At 41.3% G+C, this 22,026-nt stretch overlaps 1 protein-coding gene across 1 annotated transcript; it reads left to right on the top strand.

Annotated features, from left to right (window-relative positions):
• The first annotated feature begins 289 nt into the window (after positions 1-289).
• On the top strand, positions 290-21,924 carry LOC109474643 (syndetin-like). Its single transcript, XM_019774991.1, has 29 exons — positions 290-385; positions 1,596-1,667; positions 1,992-2,036; positions 4,086-4,154; positions 4,888-4,968; positions 5,336-5,460; positions 9,368-9,485; positions 9,772-9,807; positions 10,021-10,146; positions 10,315-10,413; positions 10,866-11,006; positions 12,174-12,309; positions 13,052-13,140; positions 13,295-13,389; positions 13,628-13,817; positions 15,174-15,395; positions 15,815-15,936; positions 16,391-16,479; positions 16,670-16,761; positions 17,025-17,057; positions 17,275-17,359; positions 17,830-17,953; positions 18,296-18,392; positions 18,630-18,788; positions 19,010-19,050; positions 19,316-19,396; positions 19,759-19,857; positions 20,203-20,293; positions 20,607-21,924. The coding sequence occupies exons 1-29, from the start codon at positions 323-325 to the stop codon at positions 20,724-20,726; spliced, it is 2,940 nt and encodes a 979-aa protein (XP_019630550.1). The 5' UTR covers positions 290-322; the 3' UTR covers positions 20,727-21,924.
• Positions 21,925-22,026: the final 102 nt, after the last annotated feature.

The following is a 22,026-nucleotide window of genomic DNA, read 5'->3' as shown; positions in this document are numbered from 1 at the left end:
TGTCTGGTAGAGTCGGTAATGATGGTTCAATATTTCAAGCGATTTTGAATAAAGTCATATGGCCGGCAATGCTTGTTAACATACCTGTTGTGGTTTGCAGTCGTGTAATTTGTCAAAGAAAACAGAAAAAAAGGAAATCTTTATCCTTGTATACTTTCTTTCCTTTCTAGAACGGACCATCTTCTAGTGCCGTGTATATATTTCAAGCAATCCAGCCAAAAACTGACGTATATACTAGTAACTTAGCACAGGGCATGCGCGGGACACCTGTCGTCTCGTACCAGGTACGTCAGGTCACGTGATCCAAGATGGCGGCTGTCTGATGTCAGAAATCGGAAAAATCACACGGAAAATGAAGAAATTAAAATCTCTCGTGGCACTGAAGGTAGGTTTGACCCGGTGGTATAGCTACGGGTGGATATGTAGAAGCTCTGAGGACTAGATTGAGTTTATCATGTCGTTTTAATTTTGTTTCAAACGGTAGAAAAAACCCTGGACCTCCTAATGTCAATAAGTGGGAGGGGGGCGACACCCACCTATACGTACATGTACCTGTCTATAAAATTTACTGTGCATGTACCGTACGTTTATGTTTTCTTTTTACATCAAACAGGTATTGTGTACATTTTAGGCACATTTGAGATTATGGAAAATGATAAATGCGATATGATGATGGTTTTGTGTGTTGCAATGTCACTGTATTCTTAATCTTGGTCCTACTCCTAGTCAGTAAACAAAATTCATTATGACTGCTTTTGTAATCGATCTATATCTGTAGTGGCATGTGATGTGTCCTCATTTGGCTGTAGAGTCCTGTGTAGGTTATGTCTGTCCCAGTACGTACTAGTATGTGAAATGTTGATTCCAGGAGAACACATGAACAAATCATAATCTTCTTATAGTAATAGTATGTATGCACAATAAGCAATGCACTCTACATTTTATGTACACCCTACAGCTTACTTCACACACATTATATTATAGTATGGTTTTCTTCCTTCCTGTTTTGAAACTCGACCTCATGAATTGCTCTGGACCACATGTGTTCTGCTTGTCAATCAAACCTGTTCCCATGACAACATGCAGATGACATGCCCCATGTCTGACCCAACATTCCATGGGGTAACTTGGGACGACTATATATAATGTTGTCCTTTAGACTGTACCACTTTTGTATGGGTTTGTGTACTGTATTCATCTTGTATTTATAAACATATGCTTATTTGCTGCCTTATTTTTTCCCATTATTTTGTTTTTCTTAAAAATGCTGATACTGTTTGATATCAGACAAGGCAACACATGTTCTTTGTATAACAGTTGTTTTGGGTAACATACCTACAAAATTATGGTACTGCCTGCCACCCTCTACGTATACTAGCAAACAGGCCCATATGAGTTGCACATATGCGCTATCAAATCGATACACTCACATAGTTACATACTTACACAGATGTCAGGTTTGGTGCAGTACAACAGAGTGTTTCCTGTGCTCCTGTGAAGCTGGTGTGTTCCACAGACTGGTACAGCTACAGGTACAGATTACACCCATGTCAGGTGTGTTTTCCAGTCTACAGAGTTTTGTGCACCTGTTACAGGACAAGCTGCAGCAGGTGGGAGATGAAGACAGGAGTCCCACATCACCTGACAGGCCGCTGTACATCTACAAGGTATACAGGCCTTTTGTTACCTCATTTGGTGTGAAATGACTGTTTTAGCAGACTCAGGGTTAAACTAAGATGGATACGACAAAGGTTTGTTTGTTTAATTGTTTGTTTGTTTGGGCCTTTGTTTAGGCATGAAATACTCAAATTGGCCTGCTGGGCACTTTTCATTGAGGTCATGACTCATGAGGGAAGAGGTCAAAGAGAATATAACAAAATACAGGGAACATGATTGTCCCAACAAATCCATTAACACAGTTGTAATGATACATGATACGTGCATACTACTTGTTTACTGGATGTTATAACATTTTTATGCTAATGTTCCAGGAGGAGGAGAGAGAGTTTCCCAATGATCCGCTGGCTGATCAGGAGGTGAGTACATACATTGTACATGTACATGTACACATGTATATCTGTGCACGTATCTGTAGAAAATAGTCATCCAGTGCAGAATCTTCATTATCATATAGTCAGTCATCAATATATGTCACTTATACTGTTATAGAATGTCCAGAAGTTACATGTATCCCTGTATCTATCCAGTAGTAGTCCAGAGTTTAAATGTCTAACCTTCATCAAGAAGAGCACAGATGTTAAATCCTCAACTCAATACAGCAAAGAAACATTTCTTCCTCCACCGACTTCATAAAATGTTTTCTTGAACTTCTGAAACCCTCCCCATCCCCCCACTGATTCCCTGACTACTATTTTAAGACTCTACAGGCCGGTCTCATGGGCAAGAGGGAAAGCTACAAGCACAGAACTAAAAGTGCAGGTTCGGGAATTGAACCCACAACCTCGTATACCCGGGACCGAAGTTGGTCTCATGAACACACCGAGATAGTCAAGTGCATGTTTGTACGTGTGAGAGCCTCGTTTCTATCTATGTGTCAGTTTTTGGTGTGTTGACGCCGCTTTTTCATTTTTGTAAAATTCAAATCAACTTTTGAATCAACATACTGATCGGCATAAGCTTTCGAATCTGTGCTTTGCGAATTTAAATCCAACTGATTTTTGCTGGAAGCTGATGAACTGATTTTCAATCAAGCTGAGCTTAAGTCTGGAATTACTGATCAAATTGCAATGAAAATATCTGCAGTTTTTTGAGTGAGTACGTAGGTATGTTGTCAGTAATTGCCTTTGTCAGTGATTTACTAACTGAAGTTAACCTCCAAGCATACTAGTACCCTACAGTGGCATCAGGCTGTAACTGTTGGTCAGTCACTAATGGCTGATGGTCATTCCTCTGACCAATTGTTACAGTACAGCCTTGTCACCATAGGATCAACTTGAAGATTAAGTAAAGTCACATAAACCCTGACATGCATTGAAATATATAGAAATTTGGACCCAGAACTACTGGTAGGGCACACTTACAATGTTCTAGTAGGTGTGATAACTGAGGTAAGTACAACTTGGCCCTTAACAGACCAAATTTTCACTACTCACACATTAAACTTTTCACTCTGGGCATTGCTGACAACATACTTTTGCTTCACACGTACAATGTACACTTGCGCTATAGTTAGAGCTGTTATAAAGTAGACACAAGTAGCCACAACATTAGGAAAACCAAGTCACACACAAGCACCCAAAGTACTTTTTGCAAAGTTTCAAACCCCCTATAGTGTTCAAGAGTGAAAATTGCCATCCATCCAAGTTGCATACAAATTTCTGGAAAACGTGTACACTTTCTTCAATGTTCCTCAAACATTCAATGGTCCAGTCTCCACTGTTGACAGTTAAATGCACTAATTTCAGAAAAAATATCTTTGCATGTTCACATCAGACGGAATTACGAATATAGTGTGAATATCCAACAAAGTTTTGAGATTGTGATAATAATTTGGGTTGACATGGATTCATATGTTCACTTACATGTTGCTCATTTTCATTTCATTTTCAACCTTTGTAATTGTCTGCTGGTACTGTTGGTGACTTATGTGGAAGTGGTTGTGGAAGATGTATTGTGAATGTTTACATGTTACATCATGTTGATTTCATGTACACAATTGTGATGATATGAAGTTAGTGTGATTGTGAAAGCTCACGTTTACACTGACTTCTATTGTCATATGTGAGTCTAATTTAAATACACACGTCACCCAATCAACCTCTTCAAAACACAAATCAGCCATGACCTAACAGATTGCTTCCTACATTTTTGTACTTAAATCTCAACATGTGGTAAAAAAGATGCACCAATTCCGTGTGGGAAGATGTAAACTTTTTAAAAAGTTTTTTTTTCAGATTGAACATTATGATTGTTTGGAAATGAAATTATCTGCATGCACGTAGTGAACCAATACTTGTGTTCTGCAACCTCATCTGAGTTTGGAAGAGGTAGATTGGATGGGGTGTTGTTGTTGTTTTGATGTGTGACACCATGCTAGTGTGAAGGTTAACTGTTGCCCCCTGCAGGCCATAGACAGTATAGAGGAGGTGTACTACAGTGATGACTCCTGGGACCCCAGCAAACATGAACTACAGGTCAATCTATGTTTCCATTTGAAGGGAAATGTCCTCTTTTTAAATTTGATAATAATAATGTTATGTGACTTTTAAAAAATAGGTTTTGGGTTAAGGTATTCCCATAGCCTTATATAGGCTATACAGGCAAATACATGTAGCAGTAGATAAAAAATGGTTGTTTGAACACACCCACTACCTGTAAAATATACCTGTAAGCTGCTCTGCAATGCTCTGTCAAGTGTATGTTTGTACTTGTGTGAATCTTGCTGCCACCCTTGTCATAATCAGTTTTTGCTGTGTTCTATAGTCACCATGTGCACCCGCTTCTTCTTCTTTTTATCCGAGTTTTACGTCTATTGATTCCCCGAATCGGGGGTATAGACGTGCTTACAAGGTGCATGTTTGGGCTTGTCATTTTGCCCCTCAGCATGCTGAGGTGCACAACAGCAAGCCTGTACAAGTCTTTTTTGAGGCAAGGTTTTTACTGGCTGGATGCTCTTCCTAACGCCAAACTCTAAAGTTTTTGACAGCTTTCCGAGACTGGCTGTATAAGGAAATGTGTGTTAAGTGCCTTTCCCAAGGGCACAACATAGCGGTATGTAGTAGGTGGATTGAACCCAGGGCCCCTGGGTCTGGGGCCGAAAGCCCTACCACTATACCACACGATGCCACCGCTATATGACATAATATGCTCCTCAATGCTGTATGAATCTAAATTTGCCCCCATTTTCCCTCATCTCTGATTTTACAGAAGCTAAAAGATGGTCCAGAGAAGCTGAGCCTAGAGGACATTGACAAGGACAGGAACAGGCTACGGCGACAGCTGGCAGCGGTAAACAACTCAGCTTCATGTCAATTTTACTTGGACCTATGTCAACCTAAGTGTTGTAGGCTGGCTTTATCATGGCCAAGAAATTTACAGAATAAATCAAAAGAAGACATTTACAAATACCCTACTCACAGAAGTACATATATATGAACCTTCAAGTTGATTTCTCGTTTTATTATGAAGTGGTGCCAGGCAGGGATCTGAAGTACATGCACAGCTCCAATTTTACTGGTACCTGCACTAAACTGCATATGCAGGTTGTATTTCCAGACTTGTTCATATACATGTCACAGCAACAATGATTGTAACTATTCTGAATGTCAGCTGATAACACTCTTCAATTGTATGTACATGTGCACTGTGTCCCCAGGTGTCTAAGAAGGTATCGGAGCTTGTGCTGGAGAACCACCCGGCGTACGCACAGGAACTGCAGCGGGTCATGGACCTGGAGACTGCTCTGCAGGGCGCCAACGTCATCTGTATTAACGGCAGAAGGTACAGGATTTTACACGTCGTGTACGTGTATACTATTGTGTTTGCTAGAACCTGGTCTTTTCGATAGGTGTGGTTGGATATTTGTTCAAGGTGTGGCTCTCCTCAAAAATGGGACATCTACATGTAGCTCTGTGTTCCATCCAAGAGTACATTCCTAAGCAATACTATAGGTACTCATTTTCACTTTGAGTGAGGAGTGTTGTAAAGTACCTTTCCCAAGGCGTCTTCTTTAGGGATTCTAACCCAGAACCTTGACATTCTAAATCTACAGCTCAAGCTCTAAATCACATGTACGTCAAGACCACCTTTCCAATTGCAACAGTCGCAGGATTTACATGTACATGTATCTTTCACCCTACCCAGAGCCCCTACACTGGGGTGTAGGGGCTCTGGGTAGGGGTCCGTACCTCGGGTTTGCACACCGAACCAGGGAATATGCCCTGGGCTTGCACATCGTACCTTGGTCCGTATCTTTGGGGGTCTGTCTGCTGCACCCGACCTAGTCGGGTGGACAGGCACCACTGTACCTCACCTATCCCTAAAACTCTCACGTGTTGGCTCCAAGCGCCACACCCCGGTACACCGCTTCAGCAGGCGGGCAAAACCACGTGAGGGGGTGACACCATTTCATGGTGTCACTAGCCAGAAGAGGATTGGGAACCCACTGGTGTAACTTTCCCATGAGTACTATGGAAGCACAACAGTATCAGCAGAGAGTGATGGACGGGAGTCTTGGACCCTCCAGGAGACAGAATCCCGCCCTAATGGCTACTGGAGAAGAGGGGGATACTGTTGGTATCCACCCAAGGACAGAGGATGACGTAGTGGACCCAAACCCAGATGGTAACACAGAAGGGAGGCCCACTACCGAAGGAAGGGAGAATCCCGGCAGAATCAACCTGAGATCAACTATAAGAATCGCAACATGGAATGTGCGTACACTGTACAAAGCAGGGATGCTGGACAACGTTACCAGGGAAATGGAAAGGTGCAACATCAGTGTCCTAGGTGTTGCCGAAACCCACTGGACTGGTACTGGTTACTTCACCACATCAGGCGGAGAACTAGTTGTCTACTCTGGAGGGGATATCCACAGGAGGGGCGTGGCAGTCTTGCTGTCCAAGGTAGCTGCTAGAAGTATGCTGGCCTACAAAGCAGTAAGCGACAGGCTCCTCTACGTGCGGGTTATGGCCTCCCCCTTCAACGTATCCTTTGTGCAGGTGTATGCCCCAACTGGAGATGCCCCAGATGAAGAAGTGGAAACATTCTATGATCAGTTACAACAGGTACTGGTAGACTGCCCGAGCCAGGACATGGTGATGGTAGCAGGGGATTTTAACGCCAAAGTAGGAGCTGACAGAGATGAGAGGGAGGTCTGTGGTTCTTTTGGCCTAGGAACAGCCAACGAACGTGGAGAGCGCTTAGTGGAATTTTGTCAGGACAACGGTTTGTTTATTACAAACACTGCCTTCAAACACCACGCAAGAAGACGCTACACTTGGCAGGCACCTGGGGGAAGGTACAGGAACCAGATAGACTTCATCCTCATCAACAGAAGATGGAGCAAGTGCGTCATCAACAGCCGATCCTACCCTGGTTTAGACTGTGGATCAGACCATAACGCTGTGATCGCAACCCTGAGGCTCCGGATTAAACGGAACGCCCAGAGAAACAAGAGGAATCAACTGAACCTGGCAGCACTCGAGACACCTGCAGTGCGGGAAAGGTACAACGTTGAAGTCAACAACAAGTTTGAAGCACTGAACATGCTAGAAGAAGAAAGCACACCGGACGAGTTCTGTTTAGCTTTCAATGAAGTAATCAAATCCACAGCAGCGGCGACCCTCGGTAAAGCTCCCAGAAGAGCAAACCACCCATGGATAAGCCAGAGTACACTGGACCTTATGGACAGAAGACGGGAGCTGAAAACCCAGCGTAGCACCACGGCCAACGGTGACTTACATTACAGGGAGATGGACCGCAAGGTCCAGAGAGAAGCAAGGAAGGACAAGGCAGAATGGCTAGAGAAACAATGTGCGGACATAGAACAGGGTTTGCAACGGAACAGCACCCTGAGGCAGTCCTACTCCACCATCAAGAAGCTGCGTCGAGGTTTTCAACCTAGACAGAGGAACATTAAAGCTGCGGACAACCGCGTGCTCACTCACCTTCACAGCATACTGCAGAGATGGAAGGAGTACTGTGCGAAGCTGTACAGTGACACCACAGATGATGGAGACAACCATGGCACAAACGAGGAAGAAACAAGCTCGTCCACAGGTGACACCTTCCCGGAAATCCTGGAGTCAGAAGTGGCCGAAGCGATCCAGCGACTGCCCAAGAACAAGGCTGCAGGTGCAGACGACATTCCCGCAGAGCTACTGAAGACCGGGAATCCAACAACAACAAGACTACTGTGTAAACTCTGTAACATGGTCACCAGCACTGGACAGTGGCCATCAGACTGGGTGAAGTCCGTCTTCATTACTATCCCCAAGGTGCCTGGCACCATCGACTGTTCTGAGCACCGTACCATAGCCCTTATATCCCATGTCAGTAAGGTTCTTCTCCGAATCCTCCTACGACGGATGGAGAGAGTGGCAGACCAGGAGTTTGCAGAAGAGCAGATGGGTTTTAGGAAGAGGGTGGGTACAAGGGACCAGATCTTTAACCTAAGGGTACTGATGGAAAAAGCAAGGGAAAGCAACGTGCAGCTCTTTATGGCCTTTATTGATTACAAGAAAGCCTTTGACTCAGTTAGACATCAAACCCTATGGGAGGTGATGGGAACTATGGGAGTTTCAGGGCACTTGGTCAAGTTACTACACAACCTGTACAGGGACCAGCAGGCAGCAGTGAGAGTGGAAGATGACCTTACAGACTGGTTCGATGTAAAGAAAGGCGTAAGGCAAGGCTGCTTGCTGTCGCCGATGTGTTTTAACTTTTACTCTGAGGCTGTAATGAGGGAATCTGTGGAGGAACATCCCACGATTGGAGTCAACATAAGTGGCAGGGTCATCAACAACCTCCGCTTCGCTGACGACATAGCACTGATAGCTACCTCGCCGGAAGATCTTCAGGTTCTGCTAGACTCTACAGACAGCACATCTAGAGAATACCAACTGGAAATCAGTACCAAAAAGACCAAAGTGATGGCCGTAACCAAAGCACCCACCCAGGTAACGGCCACCTGCCGGGGGGAACAGCTACAACAGGTCCCAAGATTCAAGTACCTGGGATCCACAATGGATCAAACCGCTAGCTGCAGCCACGAGATCAGTGTAAGACTAGGATCAGCTCGTGCAGCCCTCCGAAGCCTAGAGACAATCTGGAAAGACAGGGCCCTCAAGACAGTAACCAAGCTGAAAGTGCTGAGGACTCTTGTCTGGCCCGTGGTAACCTACGGTTGTGAGGCATGGACCCTACACGCCAGTGACATCCGCAGGATTCAGGCCCTAGAGATGAAATGCTACAGGAAGATCCTGCGCATCAGCTGGACGGACCACCGCACAAATGACTCTGTGTTAGAACAGCTGGGAGTGGAAAGAACACTTTTAAACACCATAAAGAGGCGGAAACTCCAGTATTTTGGGCATGCCACACGAGCAGAGAATATCACCACCCACATACTGCAAGGGGTGATCAACGGAAGGAGGAGCCGTGGAAGACCACGCCGGAGGTGGGGCGACGATGTCCGTGACTGGATGGGCATGCCACTGGCTGAGTGCTCTCACAGGGCCAGAGACAGGAGAGAGTGGAGGAGGCTGATACTGGATGCCACCATAGTCCCCGACCCTCAGACATGAGGATGGGACTAGGTAAGGTAAGGTAAGGTATCTTTCACTAGTTAAAGTACTTGTTACAAAAGATAGAGTTTTAACTTTTTTTGTAACCTGCTGTTTTCCAGACACCTGGAGATAGCGAAGCAGGGCTTCACCACGGCCAGTCTGGGCCTGCTGGCCAATCAGCGCAAACGCTCCCAACTCCTGGGGTTAATGAACTCTCTCAGGACCATCAAGACTCTGGTAAGTCTACAGGAGACTGTCTGGGAACAGGGTAATGTATGGACTGTCTGCAGGACACTAGAATGTAACAATGGCAAGTTGTTAATTGAAGAAATACGACTAAAGTAGATTATTGAATTTGAGTAGATTTTGTATTGTACACTTGATAACTTCTTCTTATCACTAGATCTACGATGATTGCAGAAAGCCTTGTTAAGCTCATGATCAATCTGTGGAAAGGTTACATGTACATGTATGTCTCAAAGTAAACATGTAAGTTGGAGTTGTTTCTTTTATTTCTCCACAGCAAAGAACAGATGTCAGATTGAGAGAAATGCTAGAGGTGAGTTTCCATTCTTCCATGTACATGTAGATTATTGTAAGAGTTATACATAATATTTCGTACATACTCTTAATTGTCTTTCTGGATGGATACAGCCTATTACCATGGAAATGGTCACATTTCTTTTCTAGGAGCTTCTATATATATATATAAGAGTGGTTTGAATTTTGATGTGAAAATCTGACAGAATCTGATTTTTTCTCTTTCCTTCAGGAGGAGGATTACCCCGGAGCTATCCAGCTGTGTCTGGAGTGTCAGAAGGCAGCCAGTATCTTCAGACACTACAGCTGTATCAGTGACCTCAGCTCCAAACTGCAGGACACGCTCGAGATGATAGAGGTCCTCGCTGATCTTTACGTGATATCATACTCTTTAGGAATCTACAGGCTTTGTATAAAGAAAGATATCTGTGGGTGCAATAGTTTCCAATTTGACGTATTAAACTCGCGTTGACATTATTCACTTTGTTTTCGCATGCTTTTCTCACCTATCTTTCTAAATGTGCAGGAACAACTGGATGTCGCTCTGTCCAAGACCTGTAACAGTTTTGATGCTGCTCACTATGAGAAAGTGCAGACGGCATACAGACTACTGGGGAAAACTCAGGTGGTAGTAGTAGTAGTAAGCCTTTATTTAATTTCGAATGCTTGTTCGGTACATACCGCTTTTCAACAAGGTCGAGGGTAGGATATTATATGTACTTCTTGAACAGAAAGTTAAGGGTTTTGACCTGACATGATTCCACAGTCCCTTATTGTACACATGTAGATGGGACGTCATCAACTATGGTTTTGTAAGTTTTACCTCTACATTGAGCCAATATATCCTGTACACAGAGTATTTGTCTGTGTTATTTCTTTGTAACTGATGTACCATTAAGTTCTCTTTTAAGCCATTTTAGTCATGATAAAATCCAGGTAACAAGATACCAAACAGTTACTCTAGCAACTGGATAGATTTTGAAAATCGGTTTTCAAAATCTATCTGGTGACTTGAGTAACTGTTACTTTGGCATCTAATTAACTGATTGATTCATTGACTGATGGATTGATTTTCAGACTGCGATGGACCAGTTACACATGCACTATGCCAGCGCTATCCACAACACAGCCTTCCAGATAGTGCTGGGGTATGTGGAACTGTGCTCGGGGACTGGGGACACCAACTTCCAGAAAATGCAATACAAAGACTTATGTACTGTAAGTACATAATCTCTTCCAGTTTACTACAGGCTTGGTCACATACATGTACATCATACATTCGTTGCATGATTAAACCTAAACGGAAGGCATTCTTGGGATAATTCTGTATGCATGTGTCCTGAAAAATTCAGCTGCTTTGTTGCTGAAAAGGCTGTGTTAGACCCTTGTAAGCAATTGGTTGTGATACAGCCCTCTATACTAGTATGATCCATGGAAATTGTATGACGAGTATTAACAACCAATGACAAATATGATTTAGATTATATATACTTTGTCATGGAAGCTGAATGTGATTTGTGTATATATACTAAGCATAACTCTAACAGTAATGTGAAATACATTTCTCTGATTTCTTATTCCTGCACAGGCATTAGCTTTAAAACAAGTAGACACATGTATGTTGGTCCCTGTATCTGTCTATGTTTTCCAGTGGATGGACTTCTCTTGCTTTTGCGATGTGATATGTGGTTCTGTTTGTATGTTGTTTGTTTGTTTGTTTATGTACATGTATGATGTGTGTGTATCTGTGTGCTCCTGTATATCATGTACAAAATGTATATGATTCTATCTGCTGTTTGACTATAAAAATTCTTATATTCCCTGTCCATCTCCTTCCATGCTTGGTGCCATCACAGGATAAGGTATGTGACGTTACTGCATTTTTCTCTCACTCACTCACTCGAAACTTCTGTCTGCTTTCATTTCTGACTTATACTTCAGAAGTTACCTGGTATTGTTACCTAGTGTATCATCATCTGCTCTCCCTTTACTTAGTCATGTAAAATCAGAATATTCAGGAAAATGAATTCTGTAGTTAGATACTCCAGATTGCAGTAATACATGGTTTATTTTTCATTTATTGACTTGGTAGCTGATTTGACCTTCTTGTGACCTTCCACCTGCTTAACGTATATAGACCTCTGATTAGTCACTCTCAATGTCTAAAAGTTTTAAAAGTATAGTTGACCTTGTAATGACCTTGTCCTTGCCCCCTCCCCCTTTAGCATATCACCATTGACCTCTGACACATCCACGTAATATTTCTCTGTCAAATTATAAAACACATGACATATGTACATGTACCACTCTCTAATTCTAAAATGATAACTTAATAGACTTTTTGACCTTGTACAATGACCTTGTGGTGCCCCCCTCCCCCTTCAGCACATCATCACAGAGAGCTACATCCCCTGTCTGATGGACCTGTGCAAGGCATTGTGGGGCGTGATGAACAGCTACCACAAGACCATGCAGTGGCACGAGCTGCACGACTCCACCAATCAGGAGGCAGCAGAAGCAGGTTCGAATGTTTAAAATGAACCAATGAACACGTCAAACTATCTTGAACATACATGGTAGAAGTCAGTATGAAGCAAGTTTGAACTGTAATTTCTAACAGAAGAGATTGGACTTACCCAAATTTTTGACTGTACAACTCCAGTCATTTGTTATCTGCATAAGAGGTCACAGAAGAAGTGGAGTGCTTATTCGTTGACAAAGACTGGAGTTGTACAGTTGAAAATTTGCGTAAGTCTGATCTCTTCTCTTGGTAACTGCAGTTTCTTCTGTTGGAAATTGTAGGGTGAATCACAGGTGATGAATGAATTTTTGTGAGCTTTGCAAACTTATTTAATGAAATCTAATAGATACTTTGCTGATTGCTGTCAAATCAATTACTAGTATTAATAACTTTCAGATTCTCCCTATTACATGTTCTAACTACCTGTTTCTCCTGCTGACACTATGCTACACTCATAGGCCTTCAGTTCAGTGCTTCAGGTACTGCTATATGTTGTAACTAGATTAAGTAACTATTTTACTGTAGATTTACATGCAGATCTGACTTTTCTTCAACTAAGAGTGATAGTGAAGTTGTATCTAATTGGAAAAGTGCAGAGTCTATAGGTGCTATACCTGCGATACTTATTTTCAAACTTCTTGTGGTTTATGCACATATATATAATAGACATGCCACTTCCACCTATATGTTAGACTAAGAAGTCAAACTAGTTTGTCATTTTTTACGTGTCTTGTCCCTACAGATGCCACCAGTTCCATTAACATAGAAGCCACCTTTAACCAGAGATATGTGAAACAGAAGCTGGAGCATGGGCTGGCTCGCATTTGGCAGGTAACTATGGCAGCAGGGCATCGTTGCACTTTTTCCGAAGTTTCCTCCCTGCACATACATGTATTCAAACAATGTATTTACACCTACATTTGTACTAGTTAAGGAAGCATGCTATTTTTTGTAGTAACAAATTTAATGCACTTTTCTCCCCCAGGATGTACAACAGAAAGTGAAGCTGTATCTGCTGGGCACGGACCTCTCTGTCTTCAAGTTTGACGACTTCCTCCATGTTCTTGACCTTGTCAACAAGTGAGGCCTCTTAAATCATATAAAATTCATTAAAGAAGAAGTGTTTAACTCATTAATAACACAGTATTGGACAATGTCTAGTAGTTGATACTGACTGTTTGGCTACTTTCTGAGGTCAATTCTGATTGGTTGGTTATCTTCCCAGCTTGTTGCTGGTTGGTTGTGTACAGCTCTAGGTTGATGCCGATTGGTTGTTTATAATCCCAGATTGATGCTGATTGGTTGTTTGCATTCCCAGGTTGATGCTGATTGGTGAAGAGTTCTGCAACAGTAAGTCGGAAGGTCTGCAGGACTCAATAAGAAAGCAGAGCATCAACTACTTCAAGAACTACCACCGCTCGAGAATGGACGAGCTGAGGATGTTCCTGGAGAATGAAGCCTGGGAACTCTGTCCTGTCAAGTCCAACTTCACCATCCTTAATCTCCAGGTGGTTTTTCTAAAAGAAAAAGGAGCTCAAACTGGTTATGGTATTCACAAAAAGTAGTACATGTAGTGCCTTAGCCTTTGAGGCTGTAGGGGCAGTAGGTTGTTGAGCCACAGTGTCTAGTGCAATTTGGTATTGGCTGGCAGGGCCCATCCCTCTCCTTCCACAGCCTTTTACCTACCCATTTCATACCTGGGTGGAATGAGAGAATCTGTTAAAAAGGAATGAAGTGCATTTTCCTAGGACATAACGTCTAGGCAAGAATATCCTTGACCTTTCAATTTTGTATCTGTTAGCCTAGCCACTCAACTTTTTCCATCCATCCATCTTTCTATTTGATTGATTTTGTTTATTGAAATTGCAACAGTGCAATACACGGACACAGGCAGCTGTTGCTGGTGTTGTGTCCCACACATAGAAACAAATACAGGACAGACAATACATGTACTCATTACCTTCGCCAAGAAGGTTATGTTTTCAGTAGCGTTTGTCTGTCTGTCTGTTTGTGAACAGCATAACTCAAGAAGATTAGTATGCATTGTCATGAAAGTTGGTAGGTGGGTAGGTCTTGATGAGACCTAGAAATGATTAGATTTTGGGCCCCCTGGCGGCTTTTGTTGGTACTGCAGCAGAACTTCCGGTTTTGATATCTCGCGATCTGGACATGCTAGGGTCACGAATTTTAGTTGGTAGATAGCTCTTGAGGTAGGGAAGAAGTGACATGAGTTTGGGCCCCCTAGCGTTTTGTTCTGGAACTGCAGGAGCATTTGTTGAAAAATTTTCGAAGGATGATAACTCAAGAACCGGTTGACGGATTGTCGTGATTTTTGGTATGTAGGTAGCTGAAGGGATGCTTGACATAATCAAATGACAGTTGTGCAAATCAGGAGCTAATTTGCATAATTAATGAGGAAATTCTATAAATCTGCTTTGTTCGATAATAGGACTATGAAACACTTGTGACATGTAATTGAGAATTAAAAAGAAACATCTGAGGATAAAGACTATGTAAATGAAGACCTAATTTGCATAATTAATGGCAATTTTTTATAATTTCATAGTTGTAACTACTGGGAATTTCATACTGGCCACATTTGGAAGTTAAGTGAAGGCGAACATCAATAAACATAATTTATTCAAATAATGACCTCATTTGCATAATTTATGAGGAAGTGCTATAATAGCCTTTTTGTTAAGATAAGACTGTCATTGGGTGGAGAATATGATCAACTGATATAACCCTGGCATGTCAGGACTCGAACCCAGGACCTCTTGGTTCGAGTCAAGCACTCTGCCGTTGTCACTTAGTCTTCACCTGGGTCTTAAAAAAACTACATGTTGTGCCCGTCCTCTCCCCAGGAGTTTAAGTTCCTGCGTCGGTCAGGGCTGGTGAAGTTGAAGCTGTCGTCCACCATGTCCAGTCCTCAGAGCTCACCTGCCAAGCTGGCCGACACCAGGGACAGGCCAGCCGACACCAGGGACGCTCCGCAGGGCTTCTTCATCCGGTACGGGAACCATGGAAACCCGTTTGATGTGCACCAGGATGAGGACGATGGGGAAGACGTCATGGCGACCAATGGGGTTTGTTTGTTTGTTTGTTTGTTTGTTTTTTTGTGTGTTTATCTGGATGTCCATTACTATTTTTCCTGGAGTCTATGTAGTAAAATAATACAATGGTGTCAGAACAAAATTGTTACAAAATTATTTTGTTAGAAACTATCATAGTACAATCTAGAGGTATAGTCACCTGAAAACATAATAATCATTCATTTATTACTAAATAATCATCTTGGCCCTTGCCAGTTTGTAGTTGAAACTATTCAATTTGTGAAAAAGTCTCAGTGATTGAAATGCACATAGTACACTGCTGAACTTCATTTCAACACAAGGGTACACAAGGATCCATTTTTCAGTTACTATACCAACACAGATGAACATCCATGATACATGTACATGTTTGTTGTGTGATGGTTTATCCTGTCCCTATTATATTTCTACAGTATGATGATGAGGAGAAAGAACAGAATGCCTATGCTGATGATGACAGTGATGATAGTGATGTACCAGAGGAGCTGAAACAAGACTTTGTGGATGAGAAAACTGGGGAGGCTCCTGTCAGAAGGTTGGTCTTTTTTATTAATTAATTAATTTATTTCTGTTTTCAGGGTAGCCAGGGTAGCTCAGCAGTCAGGCCCTAGACACAGAACACATTGAAAACATACAAATAATACAAGAAACAAAACAATATGGCAAAACATACTGAAAGTACTTGTAGGACAAAACAGGCATACTGTATTTAGACGTAACACAACAGTTTTGTACAGATTTTAAGGACAGGCAGTTTAAGACTGGACAATAAATTTTGATCCACTCACACTGGGAAGGCCACCTGCTCATATAATAATTCAACATTTTTTAACGTGACTGTCCTCAAAAACGGGCTTGGCGAGAGGACATCCTTAACCAAAGTTAGGTACTCAGTCGAGTGATGAAGGGAAAAAGTGCCTTTCCCAAAGTACTTATATTCATGTGATATAGTAGATTAAAAGGTAAATGTTGTTCTGTTTTGTTTCCAGAGATTCCAAGAAGAAGTATGACAAGAGCCGGAAGTTTAACAATGCTCCGATCCTGACCAACACCACACTGAATGTGCTCCGGCTTTTTGGTAAAATCATTAAAAGTCCTTGATGTATGTGCAACAGAAAAGCTCCAAATCTTAGCCACAACAACCTGTATGATAACAGCTATTAATGAATATACATATTAGTAAACAGTTACTGTGATACATTTTGCTCTTTTTAGGAGATTAAGTTCCATCAAATGATTGTTTAACACAGTTTTTCCTTTTTGTACAGGCAAGTACATGCAAATGATGAATGTACTCAAGCCAATTGCCTTTGACGTGGTCATCTGTATGTCCCAACTGTTTGACTACTACCTCTTCTCTGTAAGTACTGTACATGTATAGTACATAGTACGTAAAGTTACACACTCGCACACATCTGTGTGTCCCAACTGTTAGACTACTAGTCTAGCTCTTCTCTGTAAGTCGTCTCATGATTCTTTTACGACATGCTTCCCAAATATGTAAAATCAATAAACATTGGGTTCTACTGTTTACACACAAAATTGCACCAGCATGTTGACAGCTAAACAACAAAAAAAAGTTTCCCAGTTTGAAATTTACAAGGATCTTTTCATTACATGCAGGTGTACTCCTTCTTTGCAACAGACTTGGACATGGTAAGTTTTTTTTTTTGCCATTTGTTTGTTGCAAATTGTTTTCAAACTCAAATTGTAAATTGAATGTAGTTCAGTGGTTCTGCTGCAATGTCGATGAATCTTGAATCTTTTGTGACAAATGGCATCCTATTGCAAAATTTACAGTCACTGTGGTTTTGTGATCTGTTATATGATATTGGTGTGGTCTCAGTTCTTTACTGTATCTTTCCGTTTGCAGAGTGCTGCTGCTGACTGGGGTTTGAGTAACAAACTGAAAACAACATTAAAAAGAATCAATGACAACCTCATTCTACCTGAGGTATGTGAAAATATATCTCTCCCTTAAAACTGCTCTTTGATTAAGTTAGAGAAATTATTTTATCTAAAAGACATTTTTTTATCATTGCCACAGTTGAAAGTTGTTTTTCCTCTCTTTAGGACTCCATGATGCCAAACCTACAACAACCTGTGCAACAAGTAGAAGAGAGGAAGGTGAGAGTACTTTTCTTTCAAAAGAACAAATTATTAGCAAATGTTGTCTTACAAATGCTGTATTTCCTTGCTTAACAGACATTAGAAGTGTTGTACCTTTAAAAGCACATACTGATATTAAGCTTGGCTTACCTCCCACTGTCTTCGCTGCCCCTCTAGATTCTGGATGAAGTAAGTAGTTTGTTTAGATTCTATGCAACATTTTGGCCAAGTAGTCCTTCATGCTGCACATTTTATCTTATCAATAACACATTTTATCCTGTTGTTGTTTTGGTCCTGCATTGCTTTTACAAAAGTTAAGACTTTTTTTATGTTTCTCCTGTCCAGGACAAGGTGCCGTTCCCCCACGTGTCTCCTGTAGTGGACCTGACGGGGAATCAGAACCTGTATGGACTGGCTGAGAGGGTCGTCGCTACAGAGTCTCTGTAAGTGTTATTACCTCTATTAGTGCTATAATTCATGTGTTTGTAACAATGCATGCATGTCGGTGAAGGTTACACATCCAGGCATAATGGTGTCTATGATTTTCATCTAGAATGTGACACAGTTTGTACTTTACTGTGACCATTTTCATGAAATCCCTTGATACTACATTTTGACTCTAATATGTTGACAGGTGTAGTGTAACTGCTTGTCATTGTAAGACACTAATGTTAGGGACAAACAGAGGTGTCTCAGATTTGAGTGATTGGTCTTCCTATCTCCTATATGTCTTAACCCAAGCCCTGATCAAAACTAGAATGTTAATATGTTATAAACATTTGCAGAGTGTTCCTAGCAGAGCAGTTTGAGTTCCTGCAGCCCCAACTGGAGTCTGTCATTCCTCCTGCTAAGAAGGCATTTCTGCAGCAATTCTACTCTCAGGTATTACTGTAATGTTGTGGCCTTTTCTCAGGCTGTTCTTTGTAGTTAAGAAAGAAATGGATAGATAACATTCACTGTGTGTGTGCATGTCCATACTGTGCATCTTAAACCTTTACAACTATGGCTTTTACACAATTTTATAACCTACGGAGTTGTAGCTGCAATGTCTGTTGTTTATGACTACATCCTTCATCTGATAGCTAACCTTGTTTATTTATTGTTTATTGTTGTTTACAGACCATCAGTACAGCATCGGAGCTGCGTAGACCGGTGTACCGTGTTGTTGCAGCCAAGTCGGTTGTCTATGACCACATCCTTCAGCTGATGGCCAACGTGAAGTGGGACATCAAAGACATCATGTCTCAACACAGCTCATATGTGGATGTGCTACTTAGGGTACTAGTATTTTGAAATTACAAATAACATCACTGGAGACATTCTTTACAATGGGGAAATACACATAAAATACACAAAAAATATGCATGTTGAAAATGATTAATCTTTGACCATTTTTTTCATTTCTCATTATACGTCTTTTTTTTTAAATTCTAAAAATGTGATGTTGGAAGAAATTGTTTCGTATTTTGATGACTGATCTGTGTTTTGTGTCCATGCAGGAATTACAAGTTTTCAGCAATAAACTGGACCAAGTTGGAAGGTAACTTTACATTTTTCTTCCTCCCTTGTGACAAAGATGTTTCAACGATAATGTCACATTGCATTAAGGCATGTGCTGTTCTCAAAGTAAAAAAAAAAAGAACTCAATGGAATTTTCTACTAGAGCTGATACCGGTAATAATCAAATAGTTAAAGCCTGGATAGTACAGTAAGTGTGAGTGTGGAATTTTTTACTAAATGGCTTACTGGCTTAGTCCACTTCAGCTATCTGACCCATCACGTGATGACTTCTTTCCTGTCTCCAGACATGTACCGATCCCCCAGCCTGTGTATAATGTCCTGTGGGAACACTGCATCCGACTGGCCAACAGGACTTTTGTGGAGGGGTGAGTTGGATAAGATGTCAACGTTTTTAACGTTTTAATGCTTGGTTTAAATTTGCAGTCTCTGAGTTTTAGCTAACAGGGAAAGGTTACATGTTTGTGAAGGCAAACAAAGCTGGGCAATTGTAAAAGACAATTCAAACTCTACTACTTGATAAATTACGGAAATTGTTTTTATGGACATTTTAAGTGACATCTATCACTCTTCTTCAGCGCCACTGAAAAAAAAAACTGACAGAACTACGGAAATACTTCTGATGTCAGACAAAAGCATTCATGATGTATTTGTTTTTGTGTCTCAAAAGGACGTATCCTTGTGATGTAGATCTTGAATTCTCTTCATTATTCTTTTCTCTGTTTTTTAGTTTTGCGAGTGCGAAGAAGTGCAGTAACGAGGGGCGAGCTCTGATGCAGCTGGACTTCCAACAGTTCCTCATGAAGCTGGAGAAACTCACAGATCTCAGGTCAGAATCTACATGGGTGTAAAATACATTTCTTTTCAAGGAGTTTGCAAGGCACTTTTGCATGGACACTGAGCTAAATTGGTGGGAGGTACAATGTATTGGTGTCTATGCAAGGAGATGACAGTGAATGTTGCTTTTGAGAGCTTGTGGGGTGTGTATGAGACAGAATCACCTGTCATGGAGAAATGTCCATATTTTTTCAGTCTGTGGAAAGAAGCTGTTGCTATATGGAAGGACTTAGACGCTGGTATTTAGACTGTGTAATGATGAAGAGAGTTTGCACTGTCCTACTGTGGTTTGTTTTTTCACCATGAAAAATTGTTTCTTTTTTCACCGTATACGTAGACCCATTCCTGACCGTGAGTTTGTGGAGGTGTATGTCAAAGCCTACTATCTGACAGACGCAGACATGGAGAGATGGATCAGGGACCACCGGGTCAGTACCTTTGAACTCTGACCTTTTTACCTTAGAATCTGACCTAGGGATTGGTGGACACATGGTAGTATGTTTTGTATTGTAGAAGTAATATTTCATGAGAGAATGCTGTGAATGTAGCCTCTTTCTGCCCCGGTCATAACGTTGCTTGATTACAGTGGAATCCGTGATTTTACAGATTTTTTCTCACAAGGCACATGCATAAAATAGTCCCAGTAGACAGGTGGATAGGATAGGCAGGTTTGACTGAATATGAATCATTATGCACATGTACCTTTAAATGATGTTTATCTTTTTTTCCATTTCCATTTAGGAATATTCCACCAAACAGTTGACAGGACTGGTCACGTGTGGAGTCGGATCACATATCAACAAGAAGGCCAGACAACGACTCCTGGCCACTATCGAAGACATGGAAAAGCTCAAGAGATGATGCAGCGTAAAAACTGCCACCTAGCAGTTCAGCTATGAAGTGCAGTAGGGTGTGTAGGTTTAGACCATGCATTCAGCAATGCAATATAGAGCTATAGAGCTGATGTAAGATGTAGTCACTGTCTATTGAAGTAATATATACATAAGAGGCATGGAATTGTGTAAAAATTGTCAAGATTTTGCACAGCAAAATTTCACATTGGGCTCATCTATAAAGAACCTTTTTGTTTTCAAAATGACAGGAAGGATTGGAAGCACCAAATTTGACCCATTGCACTTTTCGTGGCGAATGGCCCCAACATCTAAAAATATTGCAAAAATAAGAAATATCACGACTACAGAGATTTCTGTGATAACAACAGAAAAAAAGCAAGCAAATTGTATGTATATATGTATATGTAGGCATAACAGCATGGCATTTGAAGTTTATTTGCAAAAGGAAGAAAAAGAAAAATCAGGAAGTACAATACATTTGTACCAAGATGTACCAAGTTCTAATGAAGGCTAACAATGCAATATATATAAAAGCTAAATGTGTTTGATTCTGTTGCTGTTGCAATGTTCTGGTTCGTTTTGATGATAATTACCATGATAATTGATATATGCTATTGGCTTTTGTGCACTTGTGTTTTTTGCAGGGGTCCAATGAAGCCCTTTCATAGTATCCAGTTTTTGATCATACTCAATACTATACAATAAGTACAGTGAAAACCCCCTGCAACCCTGCACTATATGTACATGTTATAGAATTTAGTGAAGACACAATAGGTCCAAGGACATTCAGTAGAATCTCACAAGGAGTCTTCTGAAGATTACAGAAAAGCAATTTCAAAACCCTCGTGCCAAATAATAAGGAGTGAGCGTTTTTTGGAAGCATTTTGCAGAAATATGGTTGCGCTTAACAAGTCATTGAATTTGTTGCCTCACTGTCTGTAATCCTTTAAGTATACCCCAAATTGAACACCATTTAATGTAGTTATGGTATTGCTGCTTCCAAAGATATCCTCAAAGGCAGCCACAAAGGAATCTTTGCCTTTATCTGTATAGCTGGTATAATTGCTTTGTGCAATAACACACCAGCTTCTGTATCTGTATAGCCGGTATAACCACCCTACAGTGGAACACACCAGCTTCTATATCTGTATAGCCGGTATAACTGCCAGTATAGCCAGCTGACACATTAATAAACTCACGATGTTAAAAAAGAAAGAACTTTATTCACAGCGTGTGTCAACATAAGCCAAGGTCTTGGCGAAACCGTCCCAAAGATAAACGAACTTCTTGTGAAGGTCACCCAGACA

The sequence above is a fragment of the Branchiostoma belcheri genome, unplaced genomic scaffold (genome assembly GCF_001625305.1).
Source record: "Branchiostoma belcheri isolate BF01 breed outbred unplaced genomic scaffold, Haploidv18h27 scaffold31, whole genome shotgun sequence".
NCBI classification, from domain to species: Eukaryota; Metazoa; Chordata; class Leptocardii; order Amphioxiformes; family Branchiostomatidae; genus Branchiostoma; species Branchiostoma belcheri.
The sequence above is the reverse complement of the archived record's forward strand: the minus strand, read 5'-3'. Positions and strand labels throughout refer to the sequence as shown.

Bases quoted from the DNA above. Each gene is read 5' to 3' on its own strand.
- LOC109474643 (XM_019774991.1), top strand. From the start codon at position 323: ATGTCAGAAATCGGAAAAATCACACGGAAAATGAAGAAATTAAAATCT. The intron at 17,058-17,274 runs GTAAGTTTTTTT...TTCCGTTTGCAG, and splicing joins TTGCAACAGACTTGGACATG to AGTGCTGCTGCTGACTGGGG. The intron at 17,360-17,829 runs GTGAAAATATAT...ACAAAAGTTAAG, and splicing joins CCTCATTCTACCTGAGGTAT to ACTTTTTTTATGTTTCTCCT.